The sequence below is a fragment of the Lepisma saccharinum genome, chromosome 18, assembly GCF_977018435.1.
Source record: "Lepisma saccharinum chromosome 18, izLepSacc3.1, whole genome shotgun sequence".
Taxonomy (NCBI): domain Eukaryota; kingdom Metazoa; phylum Arthropoda; class Insecta; order Zygentoma; family Lepismatidae; genus Lepisma; species Lepisma saccharinum.
In genome coordinates, this window is record NC_139246.1 from 17,768,789 (window position 1) to 17,786,994 (window position 18,206).

An 18,206-nucleotide genomic window follows, 5' to 3' on the forward strand; every position below is an offset into this window, starting at 1 on the left:
TACCTTCCATATCACATCATCATGAACAAATGATATTTGTTATTAAACCATAAGTATAAATGTGTTGCAACTCTTAAAGCGTCTATAGAATTGGGAGCGAAGAAAGCAAGGATATTTTAAGATATTTTTCTTGTCAAATTGAAAACAATATTTATTTCATAGGGCGCCTAGAGTTTCACAGGGTGCCGCGACGTTTGCTCTTTTCAAGTTTTTCATCTTTATTCTATTTTATTTGTCTCGATGGTCTTTGTTCATAAGCATTCCAAATAAATACTAATGAACATAATTTCTTTTACAGGAATTGGCTAGTCCAATGGGAGTTCCTGAAACTGCAATGAGAGATCCTGTATTTTACAGGTGGCATAGACTGGTAGATGAGCTTTTCAAGGAACACAAGAACCTGCTCCCTCGTTACTCTGTTGAACAGGTATTGGCTACTCCTAAATCCTATTTACCGTATAAGAAGACGCACTGGTAAACTGTGACACTACCATGAAGATGTCACGCGTTCGATCCCAGGAGTTGTGTGAAACCAACTCGAGTTACTAGATAGGTAGTTCAGAATAACTGTGTCGAATAGGCGGCCCAAGCAATGACACTGTACACAAACATTATCAAGAACTGATCTGTTTAATGTTTCCCAACAATCAGAGGCGTCTCGTGAACGCATGCGGTGCATACTGCGCATGCGTCAATTGTGGGTAAAAAGGACGACATTCAGGAGCATTTCTACATTCTAATTTCTTCATATAGGAGAAGTATTTATTTTACACGAGAGCGCTGCACTAAGCTTATATTACATTTCTTGGATCTGAAGTGACGCATGCGTCAATTGTGGGAAAATAATTATTACTTTCTTTCATTTTCTTATACTTCTCCTATATGAAGAAATTAGAATGTAGAAATGCTCATGAATGTCGTCGCAGAGCAAGCTGTCCTTTTTCCCACAATTGACGCATGCGCAGCATTCACCGCATGCGTTCACGAGACGCCTCTGCCAACAATGCAAGCTCACCAGTAAATAAACAACCATACCTTTTATTTCCAGTAATCATTACCTTGTTTTTTTATATCTCATGTTATTTCCTGCACTGTCAACATTTCAGTTTCATTGGCATTTGTTGATACAGGAGGACACTGGCGTACGCAGGATATTTTCGTTGGGACGGGGAGGGGGAGGGGCTCAGATTATCTAATGAGACGATATACACTACACAGTATGTAATCGGAGATCATTTTAAGGGGGTGATTGCTTTTCAACTCTGTTTTTCCCGAGTAATTACTGCTTTCATTTAAAAATGTTTTCCTCAAATTTTCGGGATGGCTGTAGCCCCACCAGTCTCCCCTCTGCGCACGCCAGTGCACGAGGAAGATATATTGGAGATAGATACGTCATTATATCATTGTACGTCATACGCTGCTGCCATTTTGTACTTTTATTTGCGCAAATGGCCGATTAATTATTTTGGCGCCACGGAGCTGAGTGACGGGATTTCTTTGCAATGTGGCCAGGTGTAGTATCTCAAAATATATTATTGGGTACCAAATAACACTGTCTAGGCATTCATGGTTTGATACTTGTGATAATCTCTCTTGAATATAAATATACTTGAATCACAAAAATTAGAAATCTCAAACTGACATATCCGAGACTTCTTTTCAAATTTGTCCTTTCTTTCCTAAAGCTGGATTTTCCTGGAATTCGAGTGTCCTCCGTGGAAGTCCAGACTCCCAGAGGAAGAAGGAACACACTGGGCACGTTCTGGCAACAGAGCGACATCGACGTAAGCTTCGGGGTGGATTTCATGAGAAATGGACCAGTGATTGTGCGTTACACACATCTGCAGAACGAAAACTTCACCTACACAATAACGGTGAGTTCTTACCCAATTTATTGTATTCTGCCAACAATTATTACTAAAATAACTATCATTCTAGTGTCTAGATCACATTCCGGTAACACACCGGCGTCGCCACCGTTTGGGCAAAGGTATGGCAGCAGGGTCCTGATTTAGGGGGCTTCGGGGCTCTACCTAAATCCGTTCATGCATTGAAATAAATATGAGGAAGCCAAGAAATATATTCGCAAGTATAGGGTGTTCCGTATAGGACGCCGAATTGGAAAATTAAATAAAAATAGGGAAAATACCATGAAAATACGAGTTGATATATTAGTTAACATCTCCCATTTACTTATAAAACACATTGTCAGGCATATGTCCACCCCTACTGAGTCTGCATGCATTTATACGCTCCACAAAATTATTGATAACCCTCTCGCAGATGTCTGTCCCGATGCCTCCAATCACCCGTATGATTTCCGCCTTCAGTTCCAAAAGGGTTCGTGGTTTGTTGGCGTACACCTGCGATTTCACAAACTCCCATAAGAAGAAATCACAGGGCACACACTGTCTGCGTTGCACTTTCACCACTTTGGTAAACTGTCTTCACAATGAGAACACGTTGCTCAATCGTAAACTGTTCCATATCGTAACCACAACAAACGAGTCAAAACAATTGAGGCTACATTAATTGGCATGACAACAGATACCAACATTGGTAAGAACAGGGCTGCCAACCTCGAAACAAAACAATAGCACTCAATTCAAATTCGGCCTCCTATACGGAACACCCTTTATTAATAACTAAATTAATATGCACTCTGGCAAGTAATGTTGCTTTGTTACAGCACAAAGTCATGATGTAAGAATGTAGACGCATAGATGGCACTTCATGCAAATTTGAGCCTATCTCTGCCAAGACATGCCAAACCTATAAATGCACGAATCATAATGACCAAAATAACATTGTAAGCTGCAATAAAACAAAATGCATGACTGAAATCGTAGACTATTAGAAGTGACGGAGAAGGAATAAGGTTTAATTTGGAAATGCCGTATAAAATTATATCAAAATCTACTACTTTTATGGAAATGGAAAATCATTTTACATTCTGGGTTATGTTTGATGATTCATTAGCTGTAACCACATTCAAAGCATATAAAAGGGTTGAACTCACCTTTTGGTTTCGATCCTATGTATTGCTGCTGACATTGAACTTACCTGAAATTAAATGACAAGAAGTTATAAAATAGCCTAAAGGTTAAAGTAATTGTTAACATGTTCAGAAGATGATAAAAGTATTGGAAGACATTTTTCTAATTCAAGAGTGCTCACGTGTTTGTTTCATGCATAGTTGTTGTTTTTCCAGGTGGAGAATACCACAGGCACTCAGCAGCAGGGGACAGTGAGGTTATTCCTTGCGCCTAAAAACAACGAGGAAGGTCGTCCGTCGTCTTTCAACGAGCAGAGAGACTTGATGATGGAGATGGATAAGTTTGTGGCTACACGTAAGTGGATTCTTACCAGTTAGAGTTGATGAGCTGTATCTTTGCGGGTGAAGCCTGAGCAAGGTCGTGGACGCATCACCCCCAAAGTCTTTCATCAAAATCCCCCCAAAAGAATTGTTCATCATACCCCGTCCCCAATACGCAAACGAATACAGTTTGGATAAACACACTAATTGATTTTTGTTTGAATGCGAATAATTTGAACCTTTTTTTAAAAAATAAATTTCCGAAATATGTAAGCTTTAGACAACGAAAACTGACAGTATTTTACAATTATCCAGTCAGTCGTAGCACAGGAACACATACAAGCGAAACTAATCGTGTCTGAAATCATCCAACACCAAAACTGAAATAAAACACCAACCATTGTTCACTGGCCGAGATGCCGACAATCGAGAGGTGCATGACATTCGAAACCTTTCATCGCAGTTGAAATTAAAATACTAAAGAAAGAAAAAGTATAGCCCACTTTCATGTTTGCTACAGGAAATAGTATTATTGTGGAACTGTTAAATCATGAAGTAGATGCTGAACATCTAATAACCATAACTAAAAATCAATAACAAGTCAATCAAACGAAACAACCCTCCCATTTTTGTGTGAAGATATGTAGAATTGGTAGGTAAACTATGAAATGTTGTCGCCCCCCCAAAAAAATATTCCCATGACGCAGGCGCGTCATGAATCCCCCCTGTGGGCACCCCTGAGCCTGACAAAAAACACCTGCGCAGTAGCAAGGGGAGGAGCTACAGAATGCCTTAGCCACTGCGCATTAAGGACCGCACACTCAGAGACGCGGGGAAACAAGGAAAAATCCGGCAACAGAACTTCTGTCGTCTGCTTCTATTGAAATCAAATGGTGTAACGCTTACTACAGGGGACGTGCGGAACCGAAGCATGGAATTCCGGCTAGAAGTCTGAAGGTTATCTTGAGGGTTGTTGCCCATTGAGACGCAGGAAGCGAAACTGTTCCGTTCTGTTGCTGCGCTTCCGGTGTCTCAGTGCGCAGGGTCCTTAATTCTGCACTTTGTAAGAGCTGTCGACCGCTCAGACTGCGAAAAGGTGGCGACTACGGAAACCTACCCCCCCCCCCCTTCCTATCCTCTGCGAAGAGTAGCGAAGGTCATCCGCATATAGAGGTCGTCATCTCCCAAGTGCACTACTGTCGGATTAAAAATTATAGATACTAGAGTTTGGACTGCAATTAGAAATTAACCAGTACACCCTGTACAGGTTACATCAAAATTTAGCTTATTTAATTCTGCGTTAATCTATGCTAACAAATTTTTTTTAGAGTATCTCTTGTATTTTATATCACCGTTAGAACAAAAAAAATGTGCCTTTTGTTTTTAGATTTGCAAACGATCGCTATTTTTGAAATTCCATAAATCAAAAGCGGGTGGTGCGATCTTGATTTATTATCAATTTTGAGAGACAACTTTTTTTTTTAATATTGGGCAGTCTTACAAATACAATATTGGTCTTGTTTTGAAGCTCTCTGCATCTGTTTTCAAAATCCATTATCATTGTCAATTCCCATTGCGAAACCGATATTATGCAGACTTTTATTCAACGGAGTAAATATGTACGTGGAAGGTGGCAACACCGCACACAGAAATGTCCGTTGAACCGTGGAAACTGCGGGCTGTCACTGTGTGTATCAGGCATCAGCCTGAGCGTTACCCCCCACCCTAAAATTAATAATATAATATGAGCAAAAGTTCCCTCAAAAATAAATAAATACCCGTATAATCATAAAATTAATCCTATAGAATTATTATTAATTAAAATTATTGAGAATATACTAATGAATATATAAACTAATTTTACCTAACAAATTAATAGAGGAAAGGGCCGCCATATTAGTAATACTTAATACAAATCATTATAAACTTAATCTGGGTACATATCTTAATATCCCCTTATTAAGTAATAAACTAGAACAGTGCTATTTTGAACGCAATTTGCTTGCACCAGTCTGACGCTGGGATGCACCTGCGCTCCACCTAGTGTGTTCAAAACTGCAGCGAACTAGATTGGGCTAGAGATGGGTGATAAGGCGAAATGACAGTGTTGCTATATTTTGAAATCGCAAATCTAGGATGCCCCTGACATGAAGTCTGTTGTGGAGGTGGTGGGAGGGTGGATCCGATAAAGTAATATGTGAATACACCATAATTGTTATGGACTATACACTGAAAGTGCCGTACGGTTCCAGAGGTGATAAGGTATTCCAGAAATCAGTGGCGTATACTGAAGCCAGTATCTGGGCTATCTCACTATGTCACGTGGTCCTAGGCTATGAATAGAAATAAATTTACAAACTCCTAAGAAATCAGGTTGCCAACACATAAGAAATGTGGTTGCCAACTCATAAGAAATCAGGTTGCCAACTCACAAGAAATCAGGTTGCCAACTCATAGGAAATCAGGTTGCCAACTCCAGAATCAGCATCATCATCTCACTGATATGAATAATATTTATTTACAATTTGTGATAGATTTTTCTCCTGAATTTTATTCTCTAGACTTCAGGCTTCGCAGATAGGCTAGCTAGCCTAGAATTTACGCTCCTGTCAAAATGATGCAGGCTGAGGAAAATGAAAACACCTCCTTGGAGCCTAATTTTCGACGACACGTTTTATTAACGAAAATAGCAAAAATTCATGACTTAAATTTTTTTTTCAGAATTTTGTACCTCACGTAACAGATTCATGTGCAGGATAAGGACAAGTTAGGTTAAACAGGCGTAGATGGACTTCATTAGCACGGTCATCTTGTTTTCTTACATTAGACAATAGGTGATAGACACAGCCTTGGTATGCAACTACTGTCCGGTGGACGTTCTTGTCTTCTCGCCGACATACGCCACCGTGCCTATCGCCTATTAAAAAAAAGATAAAGTGATCCCCTGTGCTTAGCACCACGCCATGAAGGCGTATAGTGGGTGTGGGGGTAACGCCCCACACTTTCTTGATCCGGTCGTGAGTGGGGGTGATGTGATCAGCATCACGCCCCTGACCGCCTTTACCCCCCAGGGTTTCCCCCAGGTACCCATGTCATTCGACGCTGGGTGGGCCGCTTCCAACGTTAGAAAAGTTCCCGGATTTTGCCTAATACAATAATATTCAAAACTTGTTGTGCCTAATATAACAAAATTCAAAACTTTTTGTGAGGAGTATATAGGGTAAAGACTTCCAATATGAGGATAGGCACCTAAAATGAGATCCCCATGTATCTCGTAAACAAAGAGCTGCATCCTAGCGGAAAGAAGCTGAAACACAAGGAGAAATCGCGCCATAGCACCACTGGAAGTCACGTGAGCTCCTTGTGCGTAGAGTTGGTGACGCAGCGAATGTGAAAAAGAAAGCGTGCTCGTGGAAAGTTTGCTGCCGTTTGCAAATTAGCTGCTGAAAATGGATAAGGTAAGTTGTTACTGATCCCCTTTTTACTGTGTTTCGTAGTGGTGAGTGTGTGTGTTGTACCATGTAATTAGTTGCTAGTTTTCGTCCACTTGTAAGAGAGATAGCGTTGTTCATTTGTTTACCCTGCGAAGGTCCTATTATGAGACCTGGAAGAGGTTCAATATATGAGACCGGTCTCATAATAGGACTACCATAATAATAAACTGTCTCATATTAGGAGTCACAAAATCTATCTAATATTTTACGTTGATTTTCATCATTGCTTGCCTAATTTGGGAGTTACGTTGCAATTATGTTAGAAATGAAATGGTTATTAATCTTTACCAGTAGTGGGAAAGTATATATTATAAACCCAGGAAAGTATGAACCCCCCTCAGGCAGATTTACCTACACTTAAAACAAGCTCAACATGCCCATATGAGCTTTTTGCTCAAGTGTGGAACCCTGTCTAATCCAAGATTTTTGTAAAAAATGCCCTCGGGAATTTCTCGGAAAGTATGAACCCCCTCAGATTGATGTGCCTACACTTATAAAAGGCACTTCTGTGAGATTGTTGTCCATAATCCTGTCAAAAATATGCCCCTCTTGATATTTTTTTTGGCCACACTTAAAACTAGGCCAAGATGTTTATAAGAGCCACCTACACACACACCCATACATATTTACTTCTGGTTTAAGTTCAATTGGATACCAGCTTCAATTTGTTTATCTAATATTAAAACAATGCAATATGCAGAGACCCTCTAGAATTGCTCCGTGACTCTCTCATTTCTTACATTATAAACATATGATTTTTCACCTATGAGAATAACACTACATATGGTGTCATCAGGTAATGCCTCATGGAATTCACAGATAATTTTAATGTTTGTCCTGTCATTCACCACAACTTGTTTCCTTTTTGAAGTGTTGATTACAAACATGGGTCTCTGTGCCTTGAATTCATCTGGTGTGTAATACATGTCAGTATTGCCTGTAGTAACTCTTTTGAAGGATGTAAATGCTTCATATAATTTGAGGAAATCATTCTTGGACATGTCTAAATTATAATTTTCTCTAGGAAATACCTCATTTCTGCCATTTTTAAGATATATGTTCTTGATGTTGCAGTTATCAAATTTGCTTGAATTTTTTTCCTGATTGTTGTGTCTTCCAGTCTGAAACAATACCACTACAAAATCAGGCATGTCAAATTGTATACTGGAGAATGAATTTGTAGCATCAAACTCATAATATGCACCAGTTGCGGGCTTCTGTACACATTGATATGTATAAAATTGCAGAGGAATCTGTGGATTTTTTATTATATCTGCTTTGTATTTAAGAGCATAACTAGCCTCATATTCAACAACAGGGATTCTTAGCTCCATAGTCTGAATAATGCACTTGCCTGCATCTGGTAGGGTATTAGGCAGAGCTTCCCCTGAAGAGTTTATTGCACTGTACCTCATCAAAGCATTATTATCATTGGCAGCTCTTCTAAATGTGATTCTTAAACCACCCTTCCACATAATTTCTTTGTAATCTGAGAAGAATCCTGGCAATAGGCGCATGGGGAACAGCACTGTGTGGTTCTTAGATAATATCTTATCACCAGCCTCAAATCCACCTATTTTGTAGTAAGAAGCCTCGGTTTTGGATAATTTTAATGTGGCCAAAGCTGTGGAGGTAATGCCAGGATAATCTATTCTGTTTATAACAACGCCATGCTTTCTGATCTCAATTTCAGAGAATAGATGTGGCACAAAATTGTCTACCAATCTTATATTTGTATTTGCCGGATAATCTGTTCCATCGAGCTTTACAACATCAAATTTGATGTATTGATCTGCTCTGTGTGGGTGTATAAAGCCATCCCCTACATCAAGATCAACCTCAATCTCTGTGTTGGGTTGATTTAAATTTGCAAATGTCCTCCTGTTTGGGGGGAATGATTGTAGCTCATAACTCTCAATATTTTCCATTTTCTTCTGTATGTATTTTTATTTAAATGTTAATCTCTATGATTGCAGTTGTTGTGGCTCCAGCAAAATCAACTAATTCTTCTTTTTCATTAGTGACCATCAATTCAATATAATCTATTCTATTATGGCACACAGGAAAATATAATGTTGGGGATGGATTGTAGATGATGGGCTCCATAAATTCAGAGTTAGGTTTGAATGTTGCAATGATGCCTGTTTGTTTGTGAGTGCCTATGCCATTTGATTTGGTGATCATACCCTCAGCCACATTACAGTGAATATTCAGAGTCTCTATGGCTAAGAATTTAGGTATATTCATAGCAGTGTGTTTGATGCCTGGTTCAAGTTTTGTGTCGTTCTCAAATCCTAACAGCTCTCCTATAGTACCCAGATCCACTGTTTCTGTAGCAGATACAATCTCTACTCTGTGAGTGACAGAATTTTGACTTAACACTACACCTCTGGGTAATTGAGCATTTAGAGTGGAGAGATTATATTGCCCTGGAGTGATGACAATTTTTTCATCCCCTACTGCAATTGTGTTGTTGTGGTGTGTAATATTGGGGATTAGGTACATGCCATAAAATGCTCTGAGAGCTATTGTTTTGGGATACACTATGTCATCATGCAATTTGAGTTTCAATATTGAATTTTGGCTGGTGAGATGGAATACCCCCATGATGTTTTAAATACCACAAGGCTTTTTGAAAATCTTCAATTGATGGTTTATTTATTTGAGACATATATCTAAGAACTGATAAACACAAATGTCCACAATTAACATCTTTGAAGTTTTGAACACGGGCATTATTGTAATAAAGATTAGCTGAATTTAGATATTTTATTAAATTTTCAGGTGGAGCACCTCCAAATGAATCAAACACAAATGCCTCATTTTTTAAATATTTAAGATAACAGATCCAGTGAGTGCCCTGATTTTTGTACTCATCCAAATTAACAATGCCACACTCTTTGTTGAGTGGTTGTTCTGGTAAAGAATCAGACATGTACACACCTCTAAAATGTTTGATGCCCAGTGGCTTGATTAAAGCTTCAATATCTTGGTTTGTAAGCGGCTCTTGTTTTTTTTAAACTTATTCATGGCTCTTTTAACACCTTTGCCTTGTTTCTCAATGGCCAGGTTATGGCGCTTCAATTCATCTAATTCTGCCCTATTTTTCTTGGCATCTATTACTGTTTTTGCTATGGCGGCTGATCCCCCGGCCAAGCTCCCCACAGCCCCGAGAGCAGCTAAGATGGCAGGGATGGTAAATATAAATCCCCCCACATGTGATTTTTTTCTTGATTGCTGTAATTTTTATAATTGGGGGGTACTAAGCAACAATTTCATACCATGCCCCTTTGCAATACAAGAATTTTTTTTCTTGCGCTGCTTTTTGGTTAAAAGGCTATCAATAGTTTTAAGAGATTTAAGACCTGCATAAGGTATTTGATACATAACACCCTTGGCCTTCATTGTAGGTTTATTATATACATATTCACAACCCCCACCCCAATTTTTGTTTGGTGCTCATAGCTATGGTGGTTCCCAATGCTGCTATTTTTTCACTTAAAGAAGCATTTTTGCTTACAAATCTGCCAAATGCAGCCTCTTCTAATTTCTTGTCTGCAACATGTCTCTTGTCAAGATCAGAATGTGTGTTGTATGCTATGTCATGGTCTCTACAAGCAGCATCTAGGGGATTAACACCAGGATCCCCTCTGTTTAATCTATGATCCAATTTTGTACCTGGACCACAATATTGATAGCCTGGAATGTGTAGTTCAAATGGCAGCTTGTTTATAATGTCATTAACAAAGCCCCGACCCTCAGAAATATTCCAAAATTTAGGTGGTAGAGTATTAATAATTTTTATGAGATATCCAATCCCCTTAGTGTCATTCACTATAAAATTAGACAATTTTGTGCTTATCATGTCCATAATTCCAACTTTTTCATTGTAAAAATTGTGGTTCCCAGCATTTTCCTCCCCAGCTATCACCAATAACCTATCTACAAGTTTCCTGACATCATCAACCCACACAAATTCTTTAGGCAGGGTGTTGTATTGTTTGATTCCACTGCCAGTCTTGATCTGTGACCATATGGGCTTGATTAAATTATTGTATTTTGCCCCACTGCTCGACTTGACTCTTTTTTGTGTGGGATCATTGTTCTGGTATAGAGCATCTGATTTTATTAATATTTCTTTGTAATATTCATAATCTTGATCTGTATAGCTGCCAGGCCTTTTCCTAGTCATCAGTTCCCACAATCCAGGTGTTCCGGGGTACTTAACAAAAGCACCTTTTTCTCCAAGTCGAGATTCTGAATATACAATTATATCATCTCCCATAAATGTTACTCTGAAATTGCCAATTCTATGTATGATGCTGCCATCAAGCTCTGTGTCAGCATATAAGCCAAACACCTCATCTTTATTGTCTTTAGGTGTGGTTAAATATTTTTGAGCAAGAAGACCCAATTCAATAGGATCCTGACTAGCCTCAATTCTTCTAGGAGCAATAGGACTAGGTGTATGAATACTGGAAAGTGGGGTGAATGGATAATCTAATATGTTCCTTGCAGCTACAGGTACAAGCTCTGTGAGCAAATTTTGATTTTGCTCTGTAACAGTTTTGATATTTTTACCTAAATTATTAATAGCATCAATTACAGGCTGTTCTGTTTGTTTGTGTTTTTCATAAATTCCTCGGTTCTCTGATTTCCATCCCTTAAATCTTTTACAAGATAATCTCTTAATTTAAGATCATCAATGATTGGCCTTTTCATGGTTATTTATTTATGTTTCAATGTCTAGAAAATTGTTGATTTTATTTCTATATTTACCAGTATTAGGTGTTCTTGTCATATCAATTGTGACAAACCCATAACTGTCCTGATTCCAGCACTTGCTGCAAAACTTGGAAAAATCATTGTAGCTCAAGTCCCCACCTACATATTCATCATGTATGTGTTTGAGGTTGGTATGGTCTTGATGAAACACACATATAAAATTGCTGTTGTCTCGGATCAGTTGCTTGGGTATTTTTGAAAAAGTCTGTGCCAAGTAGAAACAATCTATGTTTTTGTGTCGGCCCTGTGAAAAGAAATTCCTAACCTTGTTTTGATTATCCAATATAATGTCATCAAACACAACAACAGAATTATCGAGACATTCATCAAGTGGCTTAACATCTGGTTCAAAAGTGGCAATATCCAATCCATCATATAGCTTCATCAGCTGCTGATATTTTAATTGTTCCAAGCTCTTAGAGAAGATATACAAGTGCCTGTTTTTCCAGTCTAACCAGTTGGGTGCCAATAAAAAATTATCAACCATTAGTGTAGTTTTACCACAAGCAGATGGCCCAACAATAAGACACCTAATATTTTCAGGCAGCAATTTTCCATTTCTCTTATTTTGTTGTTCAGGTTCTGGCAGCCTCTTTATAACATCCCAGGTGCTCATATTATCACTTTGTTTGCATCGATCCAGCTGTGTTCTGGAAGTCCCACCCATTTGACAAATAACTTGTTGCCTTTTCTGCGGATGATTTTTTCTATGAGATATGTGTCAGGCTGTTTAGTTTTGCTGAGCTCTTGTTCATAGAACCTGCCTTTGAGAATTTCTCCTCGGTGATCCTTTATTATATATGTGTTAAGGGTCCCAGGTTTAACTTGAACCACTGTAAATAATTCAGTGCTCCAGTTTCTTGTAAAGCCTCTTTTGAATAAGTGCTTATATTTGCTGATTCTTACTTGATCCCCCACCTTGTATTTGGCCTTTCTTGTTGTTGGCTGATATTTAGGATAATAAACAGTGCTGATCAATTTTTGCTCATCAGATGAAGTTACTTCAGAGGGTTTCATGTTGATTGTGGAATGGACCGAGTTGTTATATTTATGTAGAAGTTCTGGAAGAATATTAATCCATTTATAATTACCTTGAAGTGTAAATTGTTTATACATAAGATTTTTTAAGGTTCTGTTGAATCTCTCTACAATTGAGGCCTTGAGGTCACTGTAACTCGAATAATGTTGTATTGCCTGGCTTTTAATAAATTGTTGAAACACTGAATTATAAAATTCTTTGCCATTATCTGTTTGCAAATAGCGCGGGGATCTTCCACTCTGATTGATGATTGTTCTAAAAGCTTCTGTAACACATTTTCCAGTCTTGGATTTGAGTGGCACAGCCCAGGCAAATTTTGAAAATGTGTCTATTATAGTGAGTAGATACTTGTAGCCCTTGTTGATTTTGTCTAAGTTTTTCAACTGTCCACTTGCCATTTCAATCAAGTCGCTTTGCCATAAATCATCTATGCCCTTTGTGACTACTGGGAGTCTCTTAAAATTATGTCGGGCTTGTCTGTGTACTTCATCAACAATAATTTCTCTAGACATAATATGTAAACAAGAATATTGCAACTATGGGGTGTTCAGCAGCTGATACTACAGGATTTTCTAAATATAATTTGTCCCCTATTTGTATTTTAAATTCCAGAGAGCCATCATCTTCAGCAAAGGCTGTTTCTAATGTATTGGGATCTGTAAAATCCTCCAATTCTACACTGGTGATTTTCACTTTGTTATCAGCATTTGTTATTGATAAGGTAGGGTAGTGGTGTGCCTGTGGTTGTAGCCAATATTTGATCTTGATTGGTCTCAATGTGCCCCCAACAAAGAACTGGTAATAAAATTGTGCAGGGGACAGCATATATATTTTGCCGCCTGGTGTAAATGGAGAATCATATTCTTTGTTGGGGATGCTGTACAATTCAAGAATTACTGTATGTTTAGGATTTTCAATTATGCCTGTTATTTCTTTTTCTGCTGTGAGCAATCTACTTGTTTCAGATTCAAGATGCTCATTGATAGTCCTAACAACATCATCATGGCCTGGCTTGATTTTTATGTCCACAACAAGTTTCTTGTATTGTTGCACAATCTCTTGTAGCTGGGTGGCAAAAACAGACAAAGCATTTGCTTGATTGGATTCCATGGTCCCTAGCTGTTGCTTGATATTAGCTACAATTTGTTGCAAATTTTCAACAACTGCCAATTTTGAATTTTGAGCTGTAAGATCATGGACCTGTCTTCTGATATCCTCAAATAGGGCATGCAATTCATTAATATGTTGATTAGTTGGTAGAGTGGCCACTGTCTGTGTGAGATGTTTGATCTCTGCCTGGATATTCTTGATATCTTCTGATTTCAATATCCTATTCACTGCTCTCTTTATATTTTTAAGTTCCTGTGATGTAGGCAAATTTGACACTGTATTTTGTAAAAATTCAAGTGCCAATTTCACATTGTTTAATTCAGAAGCATCAGCCACATTTTGCATAGCATTTTGGAGCAGGGCTATATCTGCCTGAGAGGGTGTGGATTGTTGTAAAATTTCAAGTTTTGTTTGGATATCATCAATCAAGTGATGAAAATGAGATAGTTCAGATTCAGTGTTGAGGTTTTCAAGCTTTGTGATTTTGTGCTGGACACTGACAAGGGTATCTACAATCCCGGGCAATCGGGATTCTAGTACATTTGCCAAATCACTTTGCACTGCTGCTATTGTACCTTCAAGATGGGTTATGGAACTTTGAATTTTTCCAAAATCTTCATATGTTTCAAGTTGCAGCTTAATATTTGCTACACTCCGAGTTATTGCATTCAAAGCATCAGAAGATGGCAAATTGTTCATAAAATTTTCAAGTGTCTCAATTTTTTCTTTAACCTCGGCTATGGCATTGTTCAGAGGGTCCAGATTAGGTATTTGGAGCGACTGAATCTGTTCTTTTAGAGTGGAAATTACTAGATCAAAATCGTCTTGTGATTTTATGCTTTTGACAATTGTTTGGAGCTGTGCCTGGACATTATTTATCTGCTCTTCCAATTGTTGTTTCAATTGCTCAGAGTTGTTAGCCTGGGTCTTAAATTTGGCTTGAAGAGCTGCTACAGCTTCTTCTAAACTTTGAAAATTATCTAATGTGGCCAAATCAGTATATTTCTGAAGCAGCAATTTGAGTTCAGAATCAATTTTAAGAAGAGGGTCCATGCATTGTGATTGCAAATTTGTAATTTCTAATTGAAGACTGGCATTGAGTGTAGTTTGTAAAGCTTGTAAATCACTTCTTAATTTCTTGACTCTGACATCAAGCATCAGAATCTCATCACTATGATCTTCATGTCTTGTATGGCCAAAAATATCATTAGGCATTTTGTTTAGTGGTTATTTATTATAGAGTATCTGATTCTTAATTCTATAAAAAAGGGTATAAGCTTGTCATAAGATCCAGGGACCTCAATATATAAGCAATCACCAGCAGAAACAGTATAAACAGTGCCAGAAATCATGTTTGAGTGCTTAATTCTATAAATATTTCTCCCTATTGAAATTTTAACATCACCCTCAGGGGTTGTAATAAATTGCAATTGCCCACCTACAGGTAATTGGTAATGATTTAAATTATTGTTAAATATGTACAATATTTTGCCTGTTTTATCATCAATATCTGTAAGTATGCTATTCAGATGAATAATTAACAAGCCACTCAGTTTAGACAGCATATCAGAAGAGGGTTGTGGTGTTGGCAGCTCCATAATAGCCTGTTTTTTGAACCCAAATAAGTTCATAGGCATGTTTATTTATTTCAAATCATGCTCTGTAATTGGGCATTGATTCCCATTTTTCAAATCACAATGACCCCATGGTAAAGTATGTATTCCACATGATAAAATGCATCTCTTATCATCATGTGGGTCCAGAGCCACTTTTCTTACAATATTGCTAGTCAATAAGTGATCCACACTCTGAATTCTGGATTCTGATGTTTTGATTAAACTCTGGGATTTGAGACAATTTTTATAATCTTCAAATTCAAGCTCTTTTTCCACAGTTACTTTGCAAATGCCCTTGGCCTTTTTGGCAGCAACACCACTACATGTTATAAAACTGTACATCTTGGCACTTAACCCAGTAAATGCCACAATAACATCACCAAGTGTCTCATCTTTTAACTTGCCAGGCATCTTTTTGTTGTGGGGTTGAATTATTGTATGTTCACTGGTATCAAAATATTCAAGCAATTCAGGCTGTGACATATCTTTATAAACATCATCTGTTTGAATATCAAGAACAAAACTATCCGTGTCCATGTACATCAATTTTACATGATCCTTATAAAAAGGTTTCAACACATCATAATACAATATTAACATGTGTAATTTGGCCAATTCCAATATTGCAGCCCCTACATAAATAGGTTTATCAAACTTAATTTTTGTTTTTTTCATGTTGAAAAGTGCCATATTTTCATCATAAATTCTTCTATAATTGAAATTAGGCTTTGCAACCAATTTTTTACTCAGGCTGGGGTCAGTAATTATTTTAACATCGGTATGTTTTCTGACATTTTCAATTGTTTTGCCATATACAGAATTGACCATCAATTTAAACAAGGCCTTATCAAATTGGCTCTTTGCAGATGTTCGAAGCTCTGTATTTGTATTAATGTATGGTTTCAACCATCTTGAGTGCCTGAACCTCAAAACTTTGCCAAGTTTGGTCACTTGAACACCATGTTTCATCAGGAACTGGAGGTTTTTGTAATATATGACATAGCCCTGTTTTGGCTCCAGAGTCATCATCAATTTCTTCTGTTTAGAGCCAGGTGAGCACTGAACCTCAGGAATTGGGGTCAGATCAGAAAATTTGTTGTGTAAATCATCAGGAATTGTCAGATCAACCTCTAAGAAGAGGCCATAGTCACTGTCATCAAAGTCCTGAAGATCCTCAATATTAAAATCTTCAACCCATTCAAGCCCTGCATATGGCAATTTATCCATCATAGCGTGACCATAGAGGCTGTTTGCATCTACATACAATATATAATTTGATGGCAATTCTGGATCATAATCAGGCATATATTTGTTATTTGCTCTGGCATATCTCTGAGAGCATTGCACCATGCCTCCTCTTATATCTTGCTCCATAAACAGATACATATTTTGATCCCGGATCAGATCCAATGGCATTTTAGTGTTTAAAAACATTGCAGCCCATGCTAGGCCCGGGGCACTGTAAAAATATATTGGATCCAGCCTATAATTTTGCATAGAAGATTTTCTGAATGCCTGCATTATATCAGCTAAGAGGGTCACATCAAGTTTTAAATATGCCATGTGATAATCACCAAATGTCTGGCATTTTAAATTGTTCCACATCAATTGGGCATGGTGATAATCATCATCACTGATTCCAGATCCTCTGATTTTGCTGTAAAACTGTTGTCTTGGTGGCAGAGCACACTCATCAAATTTAGAAAAATCCGTAACATAATCATATGGATATACACCCTTCCGCCTAATTAATTTCAGGTCCTGATTTGGAAACAATGCACGTGTGATTTTGAATTGATCATCAGATAATTGAGTGGCCAGTGTAGCCAGGCTAGCAGATAAAATTCTGTAAGAATCAAGAAATCTTATGTGAATAGGAACACCATTAACTTTAATTATTTTGCTAATAGATATATATTTCTCATCATTTTCAGCTAAAATATTTAAATTCTGCTTCTCAAACCCCTCGTACCTGATCAGATGATGGAAATCATAATTGGATGCTCCATGGCAAAATATGGGGACAAATCTTGGTCTCTTGATCTTAATATTACAGCTATTACACAGGGCCATTTTGAATTTACCATCTGTATGAGAATGGTGTTTCACCTTGATTTTTGTATCTGCAAATTCAGAATCACATACCGGGCATTTTTCCGCATTGTTGAAATCTTCAATCTGTTTCTCTGTTAAAGGCAACATGGGTTTTGATTTTAATAAAACATTAGATGCTATGTCACGACACTCATTTTCTATTCTATGTGCAAATATTTTGATGGCATCTGCTCCCATGTATGAATATTCTTTACTAACAACACCATCCTGTACAACCACATAATAAAAGCTGGAAGGTTCATGTAGCTGGTATGGTGTAATTGAAGATTCTTCAGGATCTGGATTGCAGAATGCAAGAGATTTGAGAATTGATTCAAAATCACAGACAATATATACTGGGTGTTCCAACAAGGCTTCAAACTTATTGAATTTTGCATTTTCACTTGGATTAGGCATCACCATATGAACAGGTTTATGATTGCCACAATATTTCAAATGCTCAATTAACTTGTTTTTTGCAATTTTTGCATTCACTTCCCGAACCCCTTTTATTATTTTTTTACCATCAAATACACATAAACATCTTCTGCACAACTTGAATATTATATTGGATTTGTCTAGTTGTGTTCTCACTAAAGCTTCAAGATTATGTATCAGAGTGTAATGATATGTGCCATCCCCTTCAATTAAGAGCAAATCAATCGGAACAGCAGAATCATCATCAAATATACTGATTCTGAGAGGTTCTATCAAGCAATTGCCACGGCCAGTGGAACAAATAAATACATTAA

The 18,206-nt window shown here is 37.6% G+C and overlaps 1 protein-coding gene across 1 annotated transcript in view; it reads left to right on the forward strand.

Moving 5' to 3' along the window:
• Positions 1-18,206, forward strand: part of LOC146001885 (phenoloxidase 2-like) — a 73,642-nt gene that overhangs the window by 29,436 nt on the left and 26,000 nt on the right. Inside the window, exons 9-11 of the mRNA XM_083139593.1 lie at positions 299-427; positions 1,686-1,874; positions 3,212-3,350. Of these exons, the coding sequence (XP_082995719.1) occupies positions 299-427; positions 1,686-1,874; positions 3,212-3,350 (457 nt within the window). The remainder of the gene's footprint in view (positions 1-298; positions 428-1,685; positions 1,875-3,211; positions 3,351-18,206) is intronic.